At 41.5% G+C, this 20,725-nt stretch overlaps 1 protein-coding gene across 4 annotated transcripts in view; it reads left to right on the top strand.

Annotated features, from left to right (window-relative positions):
• Positions 1 to 20,725, top strand: part of ROCK1 (Rho associated coiled-coil containing protein kinase 1) — a 264,492-nt gene that overhangs the window by 151,782 nt on the left and 91,985 nt on the right. For all 4 annotated transcript variants that reach the window (XM_039522157.1, XM_039522158.1, XM_039522155.1 and 1 more), the window contains 5 exons: positions 796 to 896; positions 1,747 to 1,884; positions 3,645 to 3,820; positions 7,589 to 7,673; positions 12,733 to 12,877. In XM_039522157.1, the coding sequence (XP_039378091.1) occupies positions 831 to 896; positions 1,747 to 1,884; positions 3,645 to 3,820; positions 7,589 to 7,673; positions 12,733 to 12,877 (610 nt within the window). In that variant the 5' untranslated portion in view covers positions 796 to 830. The remainder of the gene's footprint in view (positions 1 to 795; positions 897 to 1,746; positions 1,885 to 3,644; positions 3,821 to 7,588; positions 7,674 to 12,732; positions 12,878 to 20,725) is intronic.

The following is a 20,725-nucleotide window of genomic DNA, read 5'->3' as shown; positions in this document are numbered from 1 at the left end:
GCAGAATTTCTCCATTCCAGTAGCTTTTTCAGATATTTGTTTTGAATGTGAGCTTTCGCCATTTAAACTGTTTCCTTTTTAGCTTGATCGTACAATGAAGTTGTTGTACTGTGACATTTTTCTGTTACCATGGTAATGAAAGTGAGGTCATGGATTCAGAATAGATTTCCATAAGATGAGCAAGACTTTGTCTTAAACGTATTTTTTAATAAGCATCAAATATCATAAGAACAGTTATCAGTAAATGAAATGTAAATTGATTTTTCTGTTAAATCCAGTACACTTGAAAAATTTTCTTAATATGAAAGTTCCTTTCTAATGTTTTCAATGTTACTCCTGGGTGAATTCTGTGCACAGTCTTTTTAAATTCTGTAAAATTCTGCATGTTTTGTCAAAATAACACAATATAATCACGCCAGTTTCAATTATTTTGGTAATTTATTTCAGAATATTTGTCAGTAACAATACAGACAACAGAAAAGATTGAGGAAATATATTTTTAAAAATGGATTCCTTACTAGGAATATGAATATAGAACTTTGTGTAATAATTCATTTGAACTACAGTACAGAAACGGTGACCTCTCTTGTGGCTTCCCTTCTCCTCCCCATCAGAATCAATTATTCTGCAGGGGTTGGGAGGGGAATAATCTGCAGGGGACATTAATTCTATGCTTGCAGTATTCCCCCAGGTGTATAATGTGTAGCACTGTAATAACCTGTATAGAAAGACAGTGAAGACTTTATTAATGAATTTCTGTACTGTTTTAATGCTTTATTTTTTCTCTTTATACAGATAAAGACACAATTAATAAAATCAGAGATTTGCGCATGAAAGCTGAAGATTATGAAGTTGTGAAGGTGATTGGCAGAGGTGCATTTGGGGAAGTTCAGTTGGTAGGTTATATTTCCGTGTGTAAATAGAGTTGGATTTTGCATTATGATACTCAGTGCTACTTACCTTTTTATTTTTAATAAGATATTTTTTAAAATTAAGATAATCTTATAATATAGGGACCATAAACCTAGTGAGAATTTTATTCTTGGAAAGAACGTTTTCTAGGATCCTAACTTTTAATACTCACATGCACAACATCTGAGCTGAATGTGCATTTTCCCTACCTAGAGGCTGAGTACCCTCTCTATATACTAGTCCTGGCCACTGCAACTCTAGAAATTTGTGAGACAGCTCTTCAGCTGGTGTAAATGTCATAGGTCCATTGATGTCAGTAGGCTCTAACAAATTACATCACCCGAGGAGCTGCCTTCAAAACCTGAACACAGATTTTCCACATATAGCATTTTTTGTGGGTGGTGAGTTAACAACCAGGCCTGCTCATATTGAATTACTGAGGTGGGTTGCTGCTGGAAGAAATGTAAAATAAGACAAATGTGCTCTTCAAAATATTTATTTTTCTTTTTATGTTAGTTAACAAAAATATTTACACTTTTATTAAAAATAAATAAATGCAAATTACAGAGCAATTACTGTGTACATGGACTTTAGTTTTTAATATTCCTAGCAAATGTTCTATTCTGGTAGTTGTGTTGTAGTTAGAAAATGCAATTTTATACCATGTAGATCAATAGAATAATTATTTTTACCAAAGAACCGTGAAGAATTAGATAAAATTGGTGAACTAAGGTAAAATGCTCAAAGCAGAAAAAATACTGAATTAAATATTTTAATAGATTGTCCATATGGAAAGTTAATCTATTTTTCTATATCTTAATTTTATCTTCAAAGGTAAGGCATAAATCTTCAAGGAAGGTGTACGCTATGAAACTGCTGAGCAAGTTTGAGATGATAAAAAGATCAGATTCTGCATTCTTTTGGGAAGAAAGGGACATTATGGCTTTTGCTAATAGCCCCTGGGTTGTTCAGGTATAGTGATACCACTGTTCATATTTTTGATTTATAGCAGGGTGGTTTGTTATATCACTGGATAAATCACATTGTAACTGAAGAATTATATAAATGTTCATTTCTAGCTTTGTTTCCTAAGCAACTTACAAAACTATCTTTTTCAGATAAGTTGAAATGTTTTGTTAGGAAAAGCCATTGAAAATTTGAAAGCTGCGAAAAACCAAAATTGTAGTTGCTGTAATTCTTTTAAAAATTATATTAAATTAAGTCGTTATGTTCTGAATTGATAAATGGGTAAAATAATTTTTGTTAAAATTGTTGTCTGCTTGACAAGAATTCTTTGTGTCACCCCAGTGTATGTGACAATTATTCATGTAAAACATATCTTTTAAAAAACAAGTAGTTGGACAAATATATGTCTATATTTTCTGTGTCTTTGGTAAATGAGGTTAAATGCAAACTTTGAAATGAGATGAGAGAAACCATAATTGGGCAATGTGGTATCGTAGATTTGTGGTGATAAATGTAGTTTAGCCTATATAATTTAAAGTATGAACTTTTTTCCCCCAAGCCTCACTTTCTATTTTGAAATAGAAGGACTGGGTCTTGCAAAGACTTACACGTATGCTAACTTGCTCAGTGGTACTAGTTGTAATTTTAAGAATGGAGCCTACATCTTTGCTGGGTTGTGGTTTAAATGACCTAACTTTCAGGACCAAACTCATGTAAGCCTTATTTACACTGACTTGGGAAAAATCATGTTAGTATTTTTCTAGACAATGATTATCTGGAAAGATGTTTGCATTGTTTCCAAATAATGTGTAAATTCAAGAGCCATTAATTCACTGGTACTGTTTATTTTGAGCAGACCTATACCAACAGATAAAGGTGAATTTTTACTTTAAAAAAAAAAAATTGTAACTCACTTTTCAGACTATCATTCGATAGAAGAATGATAAATTTGCAATAGTAAATCAAATACAGTAACTAGGGCTATAAGAACACTGCAGAAAATTCTGAAAAATTGAACAGTTTTCATTCATAACTTGTGCATTTTTTGATAGGCAAATACACTCTCCTGGATTACTTGATGCATTTGTTAGACTATGACCAGTTTGCAGTTCTGTACAATACTTTATTTTAATAAGATCCTAAATAAAACAGCTATCTAAAGAAAATATACAGGCACTTCAGAAAAAATGCAGGCAGATAAAGTATTACCTTTTTTATGTACACCTCTACCTCAATATAACGCTGTCCTCGGGAGCCAAAAAATCTTACTGCGTTATAAGTGAAACCTCATTATATCGAACTTGCTTTGATCCACCGGAGTGCGGAAACCCCCCTGCCCCCGAGCACTGCTTTACCGCGTTCTATCCGAATTTGTGTTGTTATTGGGTCGTGTTATATTGAGGTAGCGGTGTATTTGTAAACTAATCAGCTGTCTCATTTAATTGGTGGAAGCTTGTTGCCCAGTTACATAGGTGTATATAGTCTGAGGGTGATCTTAGTATTCACTGAGCCAGAGTCTCTGTCACTCCTTTAAACTACTCTTTGGCAGCATAAAGAGGCAGAAGACAACAGAAATGGTGCCCCCTCTTCATAAGGGGAATTCTGGTTGAAAAAAGCTGCTAGAATGGTTCTAGTAATTCTACAAATCTTTAAGTGTTAAAACATTTGCAGTGAAATCCATTGGATTAATACAATATGCAAAATTTTCAAGCTTTTATTTTAAGATATACTGACTATTTAGTTACTTATTTTTGTTTGTTTTATAGTTATTTTATGCATTCCAAGATGATCGTTACCTTTACATGGTGATGGAATATATGCCTGGTGGGGACCTTGTGAATTTAATGAGCAACTATGATGTTCCTGAGAAATGGGCAAGATTTTATACTGCAGAAGTTGTTCTTGCGTTGGATGCAATTCACTCAATGGGCTTTATTCACAGGTGCATATATAATTACTATAGTTAAACTAGAACTATATTAATCTTGACTTTGTCAGAATGTCTTTATAAGAATTACTTAATCTATTTTTAAATTGTTGCTGGTATTATTACTACATAGTTATTCCCCTAGACACCTTCAAAATTTCTTAGTTTGAGAAAATGCAAACCTGAGATGCTAATTTTCAAGATAAGATATTTTCAGCAAATTGACAGTACTCAAGTATTCTGTTTTCTGCCTGAGTTTGGGATTTCTGGGGTTTGCCCACTCTACAGGTGATAGAAACAAAATCAAGATGGATCTAATAATCTATCCCAAGCCTTGGTACTAAAACTTTTAGTTTGGTTTCTTTCCTGAGTAGCGAAAGCATATGGTTTAGTAACTGGATAATAATAATATTTGGTAGTGTCCACTACTAGGTACTATTATTTATTAGATTTGTTGTAGTAGTGCCTAGAGATCAGGGCTAAACACTGTACAAAACCTAGTAAGGGATAGTCCGTGACAATTTGTTTACAATTTAAAGGAACAAGAAGACAAAGTGGTAAGAGGGGAAACAGAGTCACAGACAGGTAGAATGATTTACTACAGGTTGCACAGCAGGTCTCTGACAGGAATAGAATTTAGATTGGGACTCAGGAGACTCAATGCCCTAATCCACTGGACAATGCCACAATATTTGCATTAGAATATATCTCTAATGACCTCTAATCAGGCTTGCTATCTAATCAATTATCATGTCATGATCAGGGCTTTGGAGCTTGTCATAGGTTTATTCCCCACTTTGAACTTTAGCGTTCACAAGATGGGGACCTGCATTGACTCCTCTAAACTAAATCCCAGTTTAGATCTGATAAAGCTGCCACCAACTAGAAATTCCAGTGTCTAGTACACTCTCTGTTCCCCCAAACTTTCCCTGGGGAACAGAGATCCCAACTTCCTTGGATCTTAACATAAAGGGAAATAATCCATCCCCCCCACCTTCTTCCCCCTCTTCTTGTCCTTGGGAGAGATACCTTGATTCAAACTCCTTGAATCAAACAAAGAGGGATTCACTTTTCCCCCTCCCCTTCCCCTGAAAATCCAAACAAGGGAAGAAATCAATCAAGTTCTAAAAAGAAAAGATTTTATTAAAGAAAGAAAAAAAGTACACTATCTCTGTATTACCAGGATGCAAAAATACAGGGTCTAACTTATAAACCTGGAGAGGCTCTTCCTCCCCACCCCCCCTTTCTCAGAATAATCAAAGTAACAGCAAACAGAAATAAAGATATTTCTTCAGCAAACACACAATTGCAAATGTAGAAATCAATTACAAGACTAAACCGCCTTCTAATACTCACTATACTGAATAGAAGAAAATACTTCAGGAAACCTTGGAGAACTTGAAGAATATATCTGGCCTCTCTTAAATCCAAAGAGAGAATGGCAATCCAAACAAAGGACACAGACAAAGACTTCCCTCCACAGAGATTTGAAATTATTTTGTCCCCTGATTGGTCCTCTGGTCAGGTGTTCCTCAGGTTACTGAGCTTGTTAACCCTTTACAGGTAAAAGAGACCTTAACCCTTACTATCTGTTTATGACAGAGCTGTGCTCCGGCTCCGCCCCAGCTCCAGGCAAAAACCTGCTCCGCGATTCAGCTCCGGGCTCTGCTCCAAAGCCCTGGTTATGATAGGATTGAATGAATCTGAGGATTGGGTGCAATCTTTCTATATTTGTTCTACTTCATGAATGATCCACTCCAATAGATTTAATTTAGTTTTATCTCCAAAGAGAGATGAGAAGAGGATACCAATATGAGAACAATACAGAGAGAATATAGGTAGATTGGTAAATGAAGTAGCTCTTTCAGCCTCCTACTAATGAGGTAACATTGAAAGAGAAAGTCATGGAAAGGAAGAATACTATCTGCAACTATTGCAATTATTTTTCAACTCCCCAGACATGTATTTCTGCCTACGTTTGTTAGTTGTGCGACGGGAACAAAAAACTAACATTACCACACTTTCGTTCATAGTCCTCATCTCGGATTTTTATCCATTCATTCTTATTTGGAATAACAGAATGGCTAGATATAATACACCAATTTTAATTATGCTTTTTTTCCCCCCTAAAGAGAACTCAATCGTCATTGGCTGATACAGAAATAAAAATAGCTATCAGTGAGAGGCTTGTCTTAGTAAATTACATATCTCTAAAGCCCTGCAAATCTGCAGATATCCGCTTTATATCTGTGGATGTGGATACAAATTTTGTATCCATGCAGGGCTCTACATAGATATCTATATTTCTCATTTTTGTTATGATTAAAAACAGCAGAATGTTATAGTTCTAATTTACTAGATTCTTAATCAAAATACAGAGTTGAAATAAAACCTCAAAACCACTAAACAAAGGAACATTAGCATATTATCTTTCTTTTCAACTAAAGCAATCTTAAATACAAATTTTCTGCTGTATAATAACAGCATAAGTTTAATCAAATTATTTTTAATTAAATATGTATAGTGAATTTCATTGTGAAGGATCCCAAAATACTTTGCATACTGTATACATTTAAGAATCATTTATCCATATCTGAAATATAATCACATCTGGGCTAGATTATAATAGCTATTCTGTGGTTAGCATTTGTGTAAAGTTTTTGGATTTTTATTTCATTAATTGTGAACTGAAGAATAATTGCTCCAACTGAAATATAAGGGTAATTTTAAGTTGAGGCAATGTAAATAGCCAAATTGCAATTTGGCCAGCAGGTCAGGATTAACGCTTATATTTTTGCAAAAAGGACTACTGCAAGAGTCAGATGTTGGTAGGATGCTTATTATACATAATTAATAATTAGCCATATCAAACAATCAAAATCAATTCCCATTATATAAAAGTGCATGTGTGTTGCTAAAGTTAGAAAGTTAAACCACAGAGGAAGCTGCTAACAGTATTACTAGGTAGGTTGTTGAAGTTACAGATTTGTTTTTGATTAGAGTAGACTCTCTTTTTCTTTTGGATTAGTTTATTTAAATTTAAGACGTGAATAGAGAAGAGAGAAAGTTAGGAAGATAACTTTTCCGTTCCAAACAATGAACAAAAAACAGCAGCTGAAGATTCTCTATTCTAGAAAACCTAGTGTGTGTAATGAATTTCAAAGTTCTTCAAATGCTTGTCGATATATATTCCACTAGTGGTATGCATCTTCCCCATGCACTTAAGTTTAAAATCTTTTGGCCAGCAGTGCATGTTGGGGGCCACACCTGTCTCATGAGTGTCTCATGCCTCCAACTGAAGATGCAAAGGCTGGGGCATCCCCAGCTCTCCCTTGGTTCCTTCTCACCACCTGTGACTGAAAGTTGGAATTGCAGTGTCCAAACTTCTTCACGCACAGAATGGCATATTCTTTGTTATGTAAATAATTGTACTGAGATTAATCCAGTGCAGAAGGACATTTTCAGTAGGAAGGGATATGAGGAACTTCAGTTTGAAGAGTAATACCCAGGTTTTTGAACTGAACCTACATCTACTGAGTCTCGGTTCAGTGCCTTAATGAGAAGACCATACTTACTGATACTGGAAATTTGGGGGGTAATTTGACTGAGAGTTTGAAAAATTGGAGTGAGGCAAAAGGAACACTTGCGTTTTTTTGAAGTGTCTTCTTGCCAGCTTAAGTGTCTTAGTCTCTTCTTGTCATGTCACATCAGAAAAATAGTTCTTTTCTTGTTTTGGTAAGTGAAACTAATATGTCAAATTATGTACAATGTAATATTTTTCAGAGATGTGAAGCCTGATAATATGCTGCTGGATAAAGCTGGTCATTTAAAACTAGCAGATTTTGGTACTTGTATGAAGATGAATAAGGTTGGTATATTTAAACCTTGAATCTAGCACTGGTATTTGAGGAGAGCATCCAGTGGATATTGTTCTTTGGGATTCCATCTGCTGTTGATTGATTGACTTTCTCTGGTGCGTAGCACTATTGTGTTTGAGCACCTCACATCTGTTAACAAATTTAGCCTCACAGCATCCCTTTGAATTAGGAAGATGTTGTTATATCAGTTTTACAAATGGGATGTTGAAGCATTAAGAGATTAAGTGCCTTTCAGTCGCATAGGAATTCTGTAGCAGAGACATAAAAAGAACTTAAGTGTCCTGGTACTTGCCTTAGTCATAAGAAAATCCTTCCATATCCCGGTGTATACTAGTTTCCACAGTGTGTACAGTGGAAAATTAGTTGTTGAATTGTGCACTATGGTTTCAGTACCAAGAGAGCAAATAACATTTGTATCCTCTATTTTTACTGTTGGTTAAAAGGAGACTGTTAAAAGTACTGACACTTCTTAGGGTACGTCTACACCACAGGATTATTCCGATTTTACAGAAATTGATTTTTGGAAACATTGTATAAAGTCGAGTGCACGTGGCCACACTAAGCACATTAATTTGGCGGTGTGTGCGTCCATGTACCGAGGCTAGCGTCGACTTCCGGAGCGTTGCACTGTGGGTAGCTATCCCACAGTTCCCGCAGTCTCCCCCGCCCATTGTAATTCTGGGTTGAGATCCCAATGCCTGCTGGGGCCAAAATTTGTCGCGGATGGTTATGGGTAAATGTCGTCAGTCAATCCTCCCTCCATGAAAGCAACGGCAGACAATCATTTCACACCCTTTTCCCTGGATTGCCCGGGCAGACACCATGGCACGGCAACCGTGGAGCCCGTTCGGCCTTTTTTCACTGTCACCGTATGTCTACTGGATGCTGCTGACAGACGCGGTACTGCAGTGCTACACAGCAGCATCCCCTTGCCTTTGCAAGTTGACAAAGACGGTTACCAGTCATACTGTACTGTCTGCTGCTGTCATGGGTGCTCCTGGCCAGCCTCGGTGAGGTTGGTCGGGGGCTCATGGACAAAAATGAGAATGACTCCAGGTCATTCCCTTCTTTAAGTTTTGTCTAATGGAGAGTCAGTCCTGCCTAGAATATCAGGCAAACCTACTAAAGAACCAGAGAGGCAAACGTCGGCTCCGGGTCAGAGACCCAGACATCCCGCAGAAATGATGAGCTGCATGCCATTCTAGGGAGAGCCTCTGCAACAACCCCACCTGTTGCTTCCCTCCTCCCCCACTTCTCCTGGGCTACCATGGCAGTTATCCCCCCATTTGTGTGATGAAGTAATAAAGAATGCATGAATTTGAAACAACACTGACTTTATTGCCCCTGCAAGCAGAGAATAAAGGGGGGAGGGGAGGGCGGTTGGCTTACAGCGAAGTAGAGTGAACCACCATTCTGCACTTGCTCAGCCTATAGCTGAAAATGGGAATCTGTGATAAGCACTAGGATAGACGCACAGGCAGGACTGAATCTCCATTTGTGTGTGGGCCTTTGGTTGACACTGGTAAAATACAAAATGTCCCAGGATATATATGTTGGGGGACAGTTCTAAACGGCCGCTTAATTTTTTATTTGCAGCAAAATGTAGAGGTCTAAGTATCTGATTGTGAGCCCTGGTAGCAAGGGGTAGGCGCGACCACATGGTGCTGCTAACTGGGAGAGCAGCCTGAGGCAGAAGCCTCCAGCTCGCATGATATTCCAGTCAGGACTGAATCTCCATTAGACAAAACTTAAAGAAGGGAATGACCTGGAGTCATTCCCATTTTTGCCCAGGCGCCCCCGACCGACCTCACCGAGGCCAGCCAGGAGCACCCACGGGACGACGATGAGGGATACCAATCATACTGTACGGTCTGCCATCCGCAAGGCAAGGCAAGAGAAGGGGATGCTGCTGTGTAGCGCTACAGCACCGTGTCTGCCAGCAGCATCCAATAGACATACGGTGACATTGAAAAAAGGCGAGAAACGATTTTTTCCCCTTTGCTTTCACGGGGGGGCTGATGACATATACCCTGAACCACCTGCGACAATGTTTTTGATCCTTCAGTCATTGGGAGCTCAGCCCAGAATTCAAATGGTTTTCGGAGAGTGTGGGAACTGTGGGATAGCTACAGTTGTCAGTCGCCGCTCCCTCCGAGAGCGTCCATTTGATTCTTTGGCTTTCTGGTACGCTTGTCTCAGTTCCTTAAGTTTCATGCAGCATTATGTTGAGTCCCTGTTGTGGCCTCTGTCCATCATGGCCTTGGAGATTTTTTTCAAATGTTTTGGCATTTCGTCTTTTAGAACGGAGTTCTGATAGAACAGATTCATCTCCCCATACAGAGATCAGATTCAGTATCTCCCGTACGGTCCATGCTGGAGCTCTTTTTTGATTCTGGGACTGCATGGTCACCTGTGCTGATCAGCGCTCCCCGCTGGGCAAACAGGAAATAAAATTCAAAAGTTCGCGGGGCTTTTCCTGTCTACCTGGCCAGTGCATCCGAGTTCAGATTGTGGTCTAGAGTGGTCACAATGGTGCACTGTGGGATAGCTCCCAGAGGCTAATAGCGTTGTATTGCGGCCACACTAACCCTAATTTGAAATGACAATGTCGATTTCAGCGCTACTCCCCTCGTTGAGGAGTACAGAAATCGATTTTAAGAGCCCTTTATGTTGACAAAAATGGCTTCATTGTGTGGACGGGTGCAGGGTTAATTCGATTTAACGCTGCTAGTTTCGACATAAACTCGTAGTGTAGACCAGGCCCTAGTCTGAGGCTGCAGTCCATACCACTGTTATCAACAGGGAGAGTACATTTAAAAACAAAAAAACAAAAACAAACAAACAAAAAAAAGAACTTGGGAAAAAGAGGACTCAACTCTCTCAAAAAGTACTGTTTTTTCAAATGTGAGTGAGAGTCTGAAATTCCTTTGTAGTACATTCTTGTTTTGTCTTTTGCTCCTACTACTCCTCTCATTGACCTAGACTGCAGAGTGAGCTTTTTGTTTTATCTGCTTGATGGGACTTAAGCTATTTAGCAGTGGTAAAGAGGGGGAAACTAAAAGCAAGAATTTAAGAGAATGGAGACTCAACCCTAATCCCCACCCCGTCAAGGAAACAATACTCTTAATAAATATTTTTGTTTCTCCTGTAAGGATGGGGGGGGAATCCCCATCCTCCTAAGTTTCTGAACTTTTTTCTCACTTCCCCATTTCTGAATGACTTATTTCTCCTTAAGGTAGACAGCCTTGGACTACCTTATTTGCGCTAGGGAAGCTACTCCTATAGACGAGCCTGATAGATCCTAATATGAGAGTTACTGTACACATAGTGCATAATGTCAAGGCAGACAAAAGCATATAATGAATTAGGAAATATTTTTGCCAGACTTTGATTTCTGTAGAACATGACATGTATTTGGTGACACATTTCATTTTACACTATGGAGCTGATTCAGTGTCCACAGGCGCCTTTACATGGACTTTAATGGAATATGGATCAGGCGCAGAGTGGCAGTATTCCTATTGATCATTTTAAAAAAGTTACTTATGATTGCCAGCTACCAGCCTGATCACAAATTGAGAAGAAAAGGTTGATTCTGCTGCAACCTTTTCAGTGTAAAGAATCAGGTTATTGAAGGACTTGTTGGCAGAAAACCAGTGCAATGAGAAACATGAAAAGGAGCTCTTTTTAATTTGATGGACGCATTTATATCTGCTAATGTGCTACTCAAAGCAATTTGTCTCATTTGTCTGTGATGAAACCATCAGTATCCAAAGTTGCTGTGCCCTTTATATGCTTATTTGCCATAACTTCACTCAGCAGAAATGTTTGTTGGCCAACCAGGTGAAAGACATCTCAGAATTATTCTATTGGAATATGTCCTTGTGAGGCCATAAAATAATAAATGATTTTCAAAGCAAGTTTGCAAGCACTATAACAAAAAAAATTGCTGTTCCCTACCAGTGTTGTGATTGGTTTCTGTCAAACAGTACTGCATACATGAACATATACTGGGGAAGAACCTTGAAATAGGTGATCCTATATAGATCACATGTAACCGATAAAGCGCACCTATTAAATCTTTTCAGGAATGCTTGAATTAAGAACTTTGTCTAGCTGCTTTATAATAAATAAATAAAAGGCACTAAGAGCTCCTTCAAATAAAGCCACACTTGGGCAGTATGTGCGGTCAGTTCCTCATAACTGCCTCAGATGGCTTGAGGAGTATCCTAGGCATGAATTTGGCCCTATATGTTAAGCTTAATTATGTTTAGACCTGGAACAGTTAGGTAATGATGAATTTTGATGAAGAAAGGTGTTATCCTGGTTTTTATTTCTGAGCTGCAAAGTATCCAAAAAAAAAAAAAAAAAAAAAGAGACATCCATCCCCAATAAATAGACTTTAGCATATACTGGTGTTGCAGAGGCAATTCAGTTTCTGGAATACACTTAATTTCACTCAAAAAATACTGGTTTTAAATTGGATATGTTAAGCAAAAATTAGTTATAAGCAACAGTTTTCCATTATGAAATTGCCTCTGCAAATCCCCTCTCTATGAATAATATGCCCTGTCCTATGGAGCTTAGAATCATTTAAAAACTGTATGACCAATAGAGAGGAGCAGGGGGTGCTGACCATGAATCCAGTGTTCTAAATCACAGCCAAGAGACTGCCCCTAATTTGTCAGTTCTTTCTCCACTGGCACAAACAGCCTTGGGACATTCCTTCCAGCCCTTATCCCTTATGCAGTTTGTCTATTTAGGATTTCAAGTTCTAATATCATTTAGTTTTTTGTGTTACGGTGGACTTTTTTCAGAGCCATTTAATAGTTATTAAATAGCGTTAACTCCAGATCTGCCAAAGATATATTTTATGTGCTGCATTTAAAAGATACTTTTAGAATGATGAAATGCCCACCTCAGACCAACATTTTCAGAATCACCATTGTTTAGGAAAGGAGTTTTCATCTAGATGATAAATATTCCCTTAAAATGTTGTGCAATTGCCATTCTAAATATTTGATCCTTACTGTTTTGTTTTCTTTGTAGGAAGGTATGGTACGATGTGATACAGCTGTTGGAACACCGGATTATATTTCTCCTGAAGTATTAAAATCCCAGGGTGGTGATGGTTACTATGGACAAGAATGTGATTGGTGGTCAGTTGGGGTCTTTTTGTATGAAATGCTTGTTGGTGAGTAACAAGATCATTAATGTTTTATGAGTAAAATTAACTGCACTTACTACTTTGTTAAAATCACATTATGATGTTTCTCATGTACTTCAATTCAGAATTATCCTGCTTTACTGGTTGCCAGTAATTGTAGTATTTACAAAAAATGTTTGTGCTGTACATAGCCATCAGCAATATTATATCAGTGGGCTTTTGTGGGTTAGTTTTGTTAATTTTGTTTTTAAGTTAAAGGAACTTGCTTCTGATGTAGTTTTATTCCCCTCTCTAGATACTGCTAAAATTTTCCTGCCAGATACAATTGATCAAAAGATTTTTTAATTTTTTTTTTCACTTGTGAAATGTACCAAAATGCATCAAGTGTCAGGTATTTTCAAAGATGTTTTGCAAGGAAGCCTAGTTCAGATGATCCTATAAGATCTCAATTCACCTTGCCTCCTATTTCAGAGGAAACGAGTTGAATTATTTGCTGTATTAATACACCAGTGTATCATTCAGAAACAGAATATAAAAATTCCACTACATGGCACTTAATATAACTTGGCCCAGTGTTCCTGACTCCATCCTTGGTTATGGTTACGAGAGACCATTTTTTAAAATGGGCAAACAAATTAATACATTCACTTTTTCTCTCTCTCTTTGCAAGCATATATTCATGTATGTGCTGTTCATCACAGGATAAGGAAAAAAAATGGAGAGCCCCCCTTGTTGTTATATTGTCAGCACTTCAGTGGTGGACACTCTAGAAACATTTAAGACTTCTCTCCTGAAGTCTTATTGAACATGAAGCATCCTAACAATCCTGTTTGATTTGAATAAAATATATCGGCACAAAATGTCCTTTTCACTAAATGGGATGCCTATATTAATAAGACTTACATTATTGTGGTTAATGATGCACCCAACTGAACAACATCTGAACTATATGTAACTATAATTATATATGAGTCATTTTGCCTGTAATAGATTGTGGCAGTAGCCACCCACCAAAACTACTACTTACACCCAAATCAAGCAAATAATTGAGCAAATAAATTAACCTTAAGTCATGGCCAGGTCAACTAATTCAGTCACTGGTGGACTGAGAGAAAGAAGGAATTCAATAGTCGAGGCTCCAACAGCAAGAATTGACCATACTTGAACATTCTTTAGAGTAGTTCATAAACTGTGGTATGTGAGCTTGTTGACAGTGGTACCTGAACAACAACAAAATTTTGTTTCAGTGCACAGTTGCCACATGCACTGCAGTGTGTCAGAAAACATCCTAGAAGCAAAATGTACTCTCCTGTCTGTTTTCAGCCATAAAGGTGAATAACATTCACTTGCCATGCAAGCATGGTAGTTTTATTTAGTGGTGTATTGTGCGCTGTGGCTGTGCAGGTAGGTGTTGTACTCTAATCTGGTGCACAGTTGGCTGGCTTTGTGGTAAGACTAACCTCCTGCTTGCATTGGGCCTCATAGGTTGAGTTACTAAGGTAAATTTGTGAAGTTCCATGTCAGTCCAACTAGAGCACCTCTTATCTCAAAAGATGGTTGCATACATGGGAAGTTCAGAGTGGCTGCAAAACCTGCAGCCCCAGGGAGCCCTGAAACCAAAAGGCTGTCATTCAGGAATTTGCTGTAGAGCAGGAGCTCCCACTGTACTCCCTGGCCTTCAGACACTGCAGCCTAGCCTCCTGTGAGGCAGGAGGCACATGGAAAATTCCCTCATCTCTCTGCAGGGAAGTTGGGAGGTGAGGGTGGTTAGTTGGGTCTGGTGGATAAAAGCCTGACTATATAGAACTAAGGTGAGTTGCCTGGTTCTTCAGAAGCAGAACAGCTGGCTGGCTGCAAATTTGAGCCTCCTCCCAGCAGGGGTAACTACTGTGTAATTTGTTCAGCATTGCGGGTGTCCAGGGGCACTGCTGGAGCGGTGGGGGAGGGCGGGGTGTGGTGGGGAAATACTGCTGAGGAGAAGAGACCTCCTGGAGCTGAAGCTGCATGGTGCTCAAATAAAGCTCCCATTCTTTGAGTACTTGCTCATGACTGTTCCATGCTAGGTGTGCACGTGCCACATGCACAGTTGCCGGAGATGTTTTTTTTCCCCCTTAGTGGTATACGTAGGACCAGCACTAGCATCCCCTGTAGCCACACACATGTGCCGGTATAAGGGGTGCTGCCGGATCTGCACCTTCTCAGTTCCTTCTTAACACCCGTGACGGTTGCTTGGAATGACCGTCTTGCTCTTGCAAGGCTTTCCCAGTGGTTTGGACTCTGTAGTCTATTCTATATAGTTTTTGTAGTTATAAGTTAATATTAGTGTATGTAGTGTAAATAGCAGTCCCAGTCATCAAGGGATGTTGGCCCAGGGACTGGGCAAGCCCCGGTCCTCAGGCTTCAAGCTATGTAACTCCTGTGGCGAGCCCATGCCAATGAGTGATCTGCATTCGAGTTGTCTAAAGTGCCTTGGGGAAGCTCACATTAAGGAGATCTGCAGGGGCTTCAGACTGCATTCACAAAGATAGGGACATTTGGTCTGAAGGCTTTGCTCATGGAGGCAGCCCTCAGACTGTCCTTGGAGTCATGCCAGTCCAAATCAGTGCCAAGCACTTCAGCCTCCAAGCGAAGTGCTCCACTGGCACTGTGCTCTTCCTGGGACCGTTCTCCATTGCTGGTGCTGAGGAAGAAGCATAAGAAACAGTGCACTGAGAGAGGGCACTCTCTTGTGCCAAAGAGAATCATAGAATCATAGAATTCAAGATCAGAAGGGACCATTATGATCATCTAGTCTGACCTCCTGCAAGATGCAGGCCACATAAGCTGATCCACCCACTCCTGAAATAATTCTCTCCCTGGACTCTGCTGTTGAATGCTCCAAATCATGATTTAAAGACTTCAAGTAGCAGATAATCCACCAGCAAGCGACTCCTGCCCCATGCTTCGGAGGAAGGCGAAAAACCTCCAGGGCCACTGCCAAACTACCCTGGAGGAAAATTCCTTCCCGACCCAAATATGGCAATCAGCTGAACCCCGAGCATGCGGGCAAGACTCTCCAGCCAGACCCTCTGGAAAAAGGCTAACAATATCCTATAATTGACCCTTTGTACTAAGAGGGACAAGCAGGGAGCAGCTGATGCAGTGAGACCCATGCCAGGCCACTCGTCTTCCCTAGAGACACACTCGGCTCTGGCGACTCCGCCTAGGGCACCGAGCCCAGTCTGGGACCCATCTCCGACTCCTGGGATTGGTTGTGGCACTGCATGCCTGCGGGCCCCCTCAATTCTGGAGGCCTTCCAGGCTGCAAAGGATTTGATTCCCTCCTGATACCGCCCACCCCCCAAAACTCCTTGCTAGCCAGGGCTACCAGGGATAGAGAGTTCAAGGGGTGGTGAGTTCCATCGCGACAGCAACCACTGTGGCACCTCCCAGAAGAAAGCCCTCCATGACCCTGCCGCAGTGGTCCCCAACCTGGTGCCTGTCACCAATTTCCCGGCACCACCTGGAGGCGGAAGTGGATATGGCTCTCCAGGGAAGAGTCCTCTTCAGAATCCGAGGGGGAATCCTTCACCCTGCCGAAAAAGTACTGGTACCTAATTTATGCACTGGACTTTGGTACAGGCACCGCAGCTGGTACTTGGCCCCTGGGCCATTGGCCAGTGCACTGGCAATATTGGAACCTGTGGTCACACTTGGTGGTGTCCAAGAGATTAGCCACTGTTTCACCCCGACTGGCACCGGACCCCAACTCCGGTACTGACCCCAGCACCTAGGTCACTGAAGTAGCCCAAATGGAGGTGTTGCAAGTGGAGGAGGAAGGACCAGCCCCTCCTATGGTGCTAGCCTCTTCCTTGTCATCTCCGGATGAGGCGGTCTCAGGTCCTAGTAATCAGTTTCTGCCAGATGACTACAGGGCCCATCAAGAGCTCCTGAAACAGGACACCACAAACTTGGGGCTGGAAGCTTAGGAGCTAAATGAGTCCATGCACAGCCTGATCGATACCCTGGCTGCAGGGGATCCCTCCAGAATGGCCTTGCCAGTCAATGAGGTAGTGTTGGGGCCGGTAAGGGCGCTATGGCAGACCCCCTTAGTCTCTGCCCCCTACCTCAAAAAGGGCAGAGACGAAGTACTATGTACTGGCCAGTGGGTTTGAATACGTGTACTCACATTCCCCCTCCCCCAGAGTCACTGGTGGTGTCAGCCTCAAATGAGTAGGACCCCAAAGAGCCCCACCCCCAAAGAATAAAGAGGCTAAGAGGCTGGATCTGTTCAGGCAAAAGGTTTATTCCTTGCGTAGCCTCTAGCTTCATATCTCTAACCAGCAGGCATTGTTGGGGAGGTATGATTTTAACCTGTGGGACTCAATGGTCAAGTTTAGGGACTCCGTGCTGCTGGAGTCAAGGCAGGAGTTCATGGTCATTCTAGAGGAAGACAAGATGGTGGCTAGAGTCTCCCTCTAGGCAGCTCTAGATGCAGCTGACTCAGCGGCCAGAAGTGTGGTAATAAAGGTAATAAATAAAAGGTAATAATTGGAGATATACCAATCTCCTAGAACTGAAAGGGACCTTGAAAGGTCATCGAGTCCAGCCCCCTGCCTTCACTAGCAGGACCAATTTTTGCCCCAGATCCCTAAGTGGTCCCCTCAAAGATTGAACTCACAACCCTGGGTTTAGCAGGCCAATGCTCAAACCACTGAGCTATCCCATGATGTCAGTGGTCATCATGAGGCACTGTTTATGGCTCCAGTCATTGCTGCACCTCATGCGAGAGGCCCGGTCTGCCTAGGGTACCTCCCTGTTCTCCAAACAGATGGACTCCAAGCTTTGCGGCCTCAAAGACCCAAGGGCCATGCTTTGCTCCTGAGGCCTCCAGGAAGCATTTCAGGCCTCAACAGCCTCCCAAGTTTTCAGGGCCATCCAGGTGGGAACCCTATAAAAGAAAAGGAAAGGTTTATAAACATAGTCAGCCCCTGCCTTCTACCTCAGCTTCCCAGTCAGGCACAAGTAGGTACCTCGGTGGGACCAGGCAGGCCTTTTGAAGGCATGCCTGAGGATGACATACCACACTTGATTCAGGATCCATCCCCCATTTTGTTTTTGGACTGCCCTGTGTGATCCTACATAGCATTGGACCGTTAGGTGCCCAGTACTGCAACAGTTGGTTACATACGCAGTTTTCATCCACCTCTCAATCCCAACGCTTTTCAGGGACCCTTCTTACGAGAAGCATCTCATCCAGGAGGTACAAGCCCTCCTGTGTTTAGGGGCTGTAGAGGAAGTTCCTCGAGACTTGAGCAGGAAGGGGTTTTACGACCCATCCTGGACCTGCATTGCCTCAACAAGTCTCTCAAGAAATTTGAAATTTGGCATGGTCTCCCTGAATTCCCTCCATTACCATTTCCTCCCTGAATCCAGGCGACTGGTACGTCACCCTCAGTTTAAAGGACACCTACTTCCACATCTCCATGTTCCCAAGGTTGTTCAGGTCTTGACAGACAACATGGCCTCGATGTTTTACATCAACAAGCAAGAGGGATCTTGATCCTCAGCTTTGTGTCAGGAGGCCGTCCAACTGTGGGACTTCTGCATGAAGCACACTATTCATCTCGAGGCATCGCATCTCCTGGGAGACTGGAATGCGTTGGCAGATCACCTCAGCAGGTCCTTTTCCTCTCTCCACGAGATTCTCTTCACTCAGAGGTTGCCAGTGTTATCTTCCAGAAGTGGGGGACTCTCCAGGTGGACCTGTTTTGTCACCAGACAGAACAGGAAATGCCACTTGTTCTGTTCTAGGCACAGGCTCAGGAAGGGCTCCCTTTCTGATGCCTTCCTGCTCTCATGGGCAAATGGCCTGCTGTACACCTTCCCACCAATCCCCTGGATTCACAAGGTCCTCCTAAAGATCAAGAGGGACAAGGCAAAGGTTATCATGATATCTCCGGGAGCATTGGTTCGGCATCCTTCTGGACCTCTCAGTGGCAGCTCCACTAGCGCTCCCGTCCTGTCCAGACTTGATTTTGGAAGACCACGGCTGGCTGTTTCACCCAAACCTCACTTCCCTATACCTGATGGCATGGCTGCTGTGTTGCTGAACCCTGAGGAGTAGGACTGATCGAATCAGGTTCCGCAAGTCTTGCTAGGTAGCAGAAAGCCAAGTAGGTAGGTAGTCCTGGTGGAAGGTTAAGTGGAAACGTTTCACTTGTTGGACCTACAAATGGAATCGTTCTCCATCTTGGTCTTCCCTGCAGTCCATCTTGGAGTATCTGCTCCATCATCTATTAATGTTCACATGGCAGCCATCTCAGCCTTCTAACCTTCAGTACAGGGAAGATCAGTCGTCTCACACAAGATGATGGTCAGGTTCCTCAAGGGCTTGGAAGGCTCTGCACTCAGGCTCGCAACCCAATTTTCCCATGAGACTTAAACCTGGTCCTATTAAAGCTCACGGGGTCCCCCTTCAAACTGTTGGCATCTTGTTCCTTACTGCTCCTGTCTTAGAAGGTGGCCTTCCTAGTGTTGATCACTTCGGCCAGAAGGGTCTCCGAGATCAAATCCCTGATATCAGAATCCCCTTATACGATGTTCTTCGAGGACAAGGTCCAAGTGCACCCCTGCCCGGCTTTCCTACCAAAGATGATGTCGCAATTCCATAACAACCAGGACATTTTTCTGCCAGTCTTCTTTCCAAAGTCCTACAGTGCCAATGAGGAACATCTGCTGTATATGTTAGATGTTAGGTGGGTCTAATCCTCTGTATTGAGAGAAAGGACTACTGGTGTCATTCCAAAGAATCTTGTCCTGGATAACTGCCTGCATCCGAGCTTGCTATGAGCAGGTGAAGGTTCCGCCTCCGACCATCGTGATCACTCATTCCATGAGAGCCCAGGCTTTGTCAGTAGTGTTCCTCATGCAAATACCAATCCAGGACATCTGCAGAGGTGCAACATGGTTGTCTGTCTGTTCATACCTTCACATCCCACTATGCCTTCACCCAACAGGCCTGTGACGATGCCAGTTTTGGGAGAGCAATGTTGCAATCAGCATGTCCATGAACTCTGAGCCCGGGGGTATTGCTTGTGAGTAACTGAGTGTGGAATGGACATGAGGAAGTACTCAAAAGAAGAAAAAATGGTTAACCTTTCATAACTGTTGTTCTTCAAGATGTGTTTCTCATGTCCATTCCATGACCTGCCCTCCTATCCCTCTATTGGAGTTACCAGCAAGAAGGAACTGAGAGATTGCAGAGCCCCAGTATGTTTGCAGGGCTTCAGGGGGCCCTAGGGCTGGTCCTATGGATGCTACTATGGGAAAAAAATCTCTGCAACTGTGCATGTGGGATGCACACACCTAGCATGGAATGGACATGAGCAACACATCTCAAAGAACAGTTACGAAAGGCTAGTAACTGTTGTTTTTTTCCAGCCCCAAGATTCCTCCCACTTGTCTACCTTCCCTTTTAGGTCCCCCTCCCCACACTTTTACATACACCTCTCATTAATGGTACTTTTAAATTTTTCTCCAAGAGATATTCAAAATGTGTTTTTTCTTGATTTCTGTTTTGTAAAAATGGAAGCAAGGCAAACTCTGGCTCGTGTTCAACAATAATCCAGATAACAGCAGGAATGTCAAAGTTGAATTAGAAAAATTAAAAAGTTAAGCCGTTCAATGAAGTTCAGCTGCGTACCAACATATATCAAGACATCTTGTGACAAAGTTGTTTCTTGTAATTTGATAGTAATACAAAAGACTGACGATAATGGCATCTTCATTGTGTTTCCTTTTGAGACATTGTCTGAAAACCTTAGATGTTTTAGAAAGATATTATCATCAAACAGTTTAGGCTTTCTTAGGCATTTGTTTTGCTATAGAGCCTAG

This window comes from Mauremys reevesii, linkage group 2 (genome assembly GCF_016161935.1).
Source record: "Mauremys reevesii isolate NIE-2019 linkage group 2, ASM1616193v1, whole genome shotgun sequence".
Lineage (NCBI taxonomy): Eukaryota > Metazoa > Chordata > Testudines > Geoemydidae > Mauremys > Mauremys reevesii.
This window is presented reverse-complemented; position numbering and strand designations above follow the sequence as displayed.